The sequence below is a fragment of the Ammospiza caudacuta genome, chromosome Z (assembly GCF_027887145.1).
Source record: "Ammospiza caudacuta isolate bAmmCau1 chromosome Z, bAmmCau1.pri, whole genome shotgun sequence".
In the NCBI taxonomy this organism is placed as follows: Eukaryota; Metazoa; Chordata; class Aves; order Passeriformes; family Passerellidae; genus Ammospiza; species Ammospiza caudacuta.
Genome location: NC_080632.1, coordinates 20650606 through 20654574, shown reverse-complemented (window position 1 = coordinate 20654574; position 3969 = coordinate 20650606). Strand labels below are relative to the sequence as shown.

The window sequence follows — 3969 nt, the reverse complement described above, 5'->3', positions numbered from 1 at the left end:
AATTGAAGCTGTCTATAGAGAAGTCTTGCTGAGTAAAAAAGGGCAGAATATTATTAACATCATTATGGCCCTTAAAACACTGAATGAATGATAAAGGAGGATAATAAGTCTAGGTGAATATCACCTGTGGAGATTCCTTATTGAATAGCTTTGCTTAAACCAGAGCCATTAAGCTCTGCTCCAATCAGAGCCATTTGTCAATGGCTCTGACTTGCCCATGTGTTGCCATCCTGGCTACTGCTGGAGAATTGGGTAGTCCAAGTAATCTGAGAAAGCAGTGCTCGCTACCACTTTGACTATTCCTCCGCATTTAGGTCTTCCACACATGAAAGGAATGCAGCCTTCTTCCAGCTGTCCTCCTTCAAGTGCAAATGTCTCCAGTGACAGCTGAGTAAGGGACCCTCCACAGCAAGCTGGGGACATACCTTCTTGGTTCCTGCAGGCTGTGCTGAACAAGCTGCAGCAGCAGCAGCATGTGATCAAGCTGATTCAGGGCTCAGTCTTTGTCCTAAGGAGCCTTATCTGAGTTGCTCTCTTGCAAATTGTTTTTAGGTGGAGATATCATCTGCTGCACCTGGATAAGTGGGGTTGAAGCCTCTTAAATGCTGATGAGGAGGATTAGCTGGAGTGAGCACAATGAGGAGAGTTAGGGCTGTGATGGGTCTGCCTTCCTTGTGGTGCTATGAGGATGCTTACCGTAGGTCCTTTGCTCGATCTGTGCTGAGGTTCTTAGGCTTCATCTTCTGGGGTACTGCTGTGGCTCACATGTATGGTGGAGTTTCAGCAATCCTGATGTTCAAGAACTACAGATATTTATTTCAGGAGGCTTACTTGTCTCTCCCTGGTTGGTTGGCTCTTGTAACTGCACTTACATTGCTACCTATTGGAGTTTTGGCTCTCTCTATTTCTGTGAAGAGTTCCCGCAATCAGCAAGGGACTTTCATGTACTTGCTGCTGCTCCTTCTTTGCTTAGAAATGTCTTCAGTAGCTCTGGCATGTTCCTACTGTGTTAGGACAGCTTCTCAGCTGGAAAGTGCTATCAGTTACCTTGTTCACCAGCACAACTGGACATGCTCTCAGGATCCTGGAAGCAGTGCTGTGGATGTGATACAGAGGAAGCTGCACTGTTGTGGGGTCCACAACTACACAGACTGGCTAAAGGCATCATCTTTGCATGATCCAACTTGTGTCCCTGAAAGCTGCTGTAAGGAGAAGCATTCCCTCTGCAGGGGAGACTTAGGCCATGTGGAGCAGCTTTCTGAGGAAGGCTGTCTAAAGAAGCTGGAAGACCAGTTGTGTTTCTCCATGCTGTACATTTTTTGGTCTTGTATTGTGCTAAGCATCCTGGAGCTCTTGGCTGCTGTCAGCAATTGCATCCTCATGAGACGTCAGCCATTCTGTGAACTTTCTATTCTGGACTCATATGTCTTCTCACAGGACTATAGGTACTAGCTGCTTTTCTGGACCTTTTGCTACATGTTTCCTTGGCTTTTTACTACTTTCTTGTTGCATTGGAACAAAATTTTGAAAAATTGCATAAATAATAATAATCATGAATCAAACTAATTGATAACTGTTGGATTTTTTTTTCTTTAGTGTCATGATCTTAGATCAGTTTTCCCACAGGTTATTTTTCAGTAAGCATTCTTTATGTGAAAATCTTCTGGGGACAAGTCTTCAGCTTGTGCAGACACAAAACCACTGTATGTGAGTGCAGGGGAAGGAAGCAGTAAGAAAAGGTGTATCTGGCTCAGGGCAACTTGTTGTGAGGTTGTGAGCTTTTGGACGGCATCTTAACTGTACTAGAATCTTGCAGAGCAATTAATGTGCAAACTTGTGTTGGAAGCTTTGGTTTTTCTATAAGATGTCCTTTGGATAAAGTTTAATATTTATTTTTTCTTGCTAAAATGCTGGTTTAAGTAACTTATTCTTCAGTTTTTGAAGTGGCATGAAGGTACAATCTAAGTAGATTTGACAGCAACAGAGTAAGTAATACCATGATGAGCAGCAGGAGGTAAAGCAGTCTTGAGAGTTGCACAGGAAGAATTCCCAAATAATAGAGCAAGGAAGTCTGTCTGTATTCATTCATTTATTTCATGACAGAGCAAGGAAGGAGTCAATTATTTTTTGCAAAAAAAGTAGTGTGTGCTTGAATTATGCTAGAAATACACTGCTTTTTCTTAAGATATGTCTGCCCTTCTTATTAAATCCACTTATTACCACTTATTAGTTTTCTGTCAGTCTCCCTCCAGCCTGCATGTGCTGAAAGGGACTAACCTAGCATGTGGAGGTTAGACATATGCTTGTTTATGTCAGTGCTGTTGGTGTTTAGAGAGGTGCTGGCAAAGGCTCTGCTCCACCTGCGCTGGACTGTGCTTGTATGTATGTATCTCTTTGGAAAGTGTCCTGAGCCCTTCTGCTGGCCTGGGAATGGGCACTCCAGCAACTCTAGCCTTTGGTGAGTGTGTGTAGGAGATCTCCAGGGCCTACAACTGCACCACATGGTTTTACTGGGCTGGAAACAAGGACAAGGCCTGGGTCACCAAAAGTGCTGGACCTGGCAATTCCTTTAGTGCTTGAAGTAATAATCAATTCAATCATTATTGCTCTATGTCTTTTACCAAACTTCAGGTAACTTAGTGCAAATTTCAGGCCCTAAATCACCAGATGCTGATTTTTACAAGCAGAAAAGAGAAAAAAAACAGAGAACATTAGGTCTGTTCTTGAATGCTAATTATTAGCCATGTGAAACAACAAACATGAGATATACTGCAAATCTCCTCCAGTATAAAAAAACCAAAACAACAAACCCAAAGCAAGCAAAAATCCCACCAAAATCCATACACCTCCTTCCAAACCTACCTCAAACAATTAAGGTATTGCTTTAGAAAAAGGAAAATATTTAAGTCATTAGACAGAGTAGTTCTTAAATAAAGAGGGAATGACATGGGATGGGTGTGGCAATGAATGAAGTTTGTCTAGTTAAGCGCCACAATAGGGACTTTGTGGTACCCTGGCACATAAATGCTTTGTAATGCAAATTACTGTTATGACATTAAAAAGATGCAATGAAGCGACAGCAATAGGCCCAGGGAGAAAGAATTTATTGTATAAAGGAAAGTGGAAGAGTGGAGTAGATAAAGAACCTTTTTACCATTTGCCTTCATTAAGGAGGTTATTATTCTTAAATCTTTTACCTTACAACTTACTTTACACTTTCTGAGCCAGAGTCTCTTAGAGGGGAATGCCCATATTTTTCATCACTAAGAAGAAAGTAATAATTTCAAGGTGATTAAAGAGAGTTACTGATGTGGATATCTTCATCTATTCTCCTGTCTGCTAAAAGTTAAGGTCATTCATGAGTCCCTTTATTCTTACTGTACTAAGAGAATGAAAATATAAATATTAAATTAATTAACTGGACATTAAATATATGAAATAGCTTTTATTAGTTATTTTTTCCCTTGCATATTCTTTCCTGTAGAAGAGCACATCTTAAACCTGGTAATATGTGTGAGGATGCATGAGATAGACATAATCTAGCTATAAAGGATTCTTAAGAGAGTAGAAGACAAAACAATAGGTTTATTGTCCATTTGATATTTGGCAGTTTGATTCTGAATACTTACTTCTGGACAGGAATAACTTCTTTTGAAATAAAAATGGTACTATTTCTAAGCAAGTGCACTTGGTTTCTATACTGTAAGATGCATAAATCCTTGGGTGCTATTGCATTCTATGCATTTTGTAGCCTTCATTCTGAAAGGATCACCAGCTGTTTTTCATAATCTAAAAAAATTAGCAGCTGTAAAGAAAGGCAGCAGATGACTTACAGTTAACTTTTCTGAGAAGTACGTTGCTTTAGATTTGAAGGGGAAAAACTGATATCCAGCACAAAGCTGGAAATATATTCTGTGATTACTATTTTACAGAGCTTTTATATAGATATAGATATAAATCCCATATATT

The 3969-nt window shown here is 40.0% G+C and overlaps 1 protein-coding gene across 1 annotated transcript; it reads left to right on the top strand.

Moving 5' to 3' along the window:
- The first annotated feature begins 636 nt into the window (after positions 1-636).
- On the top strand, positions 637-1532 carry LOC131571600 (tetraspanin-3-like). Its single transcript, XM_058824379.1, has one exon. The coding sequence runs from the start codon at positions 637-639 to the stop codon at positions 1450-1452; it is 816 nt and encodes a 271-aa protein (XP_058680362.1). The 3' UTR covers positions 1453-1532.
- The last annotated feature ends 2437 nt before the right edge of the window (positions 1533-3969 follow it).

Bases quoted from the DNA above. Each gene is read 5' to 3' on its own strand.
- LOC131571600 (XM_058824379.1), top strand. From the start codon at position 637: ATGAGGAGAGTTAGGGCTGTGATGGGTCTGCCTTCCTTGTGGTGCTAT.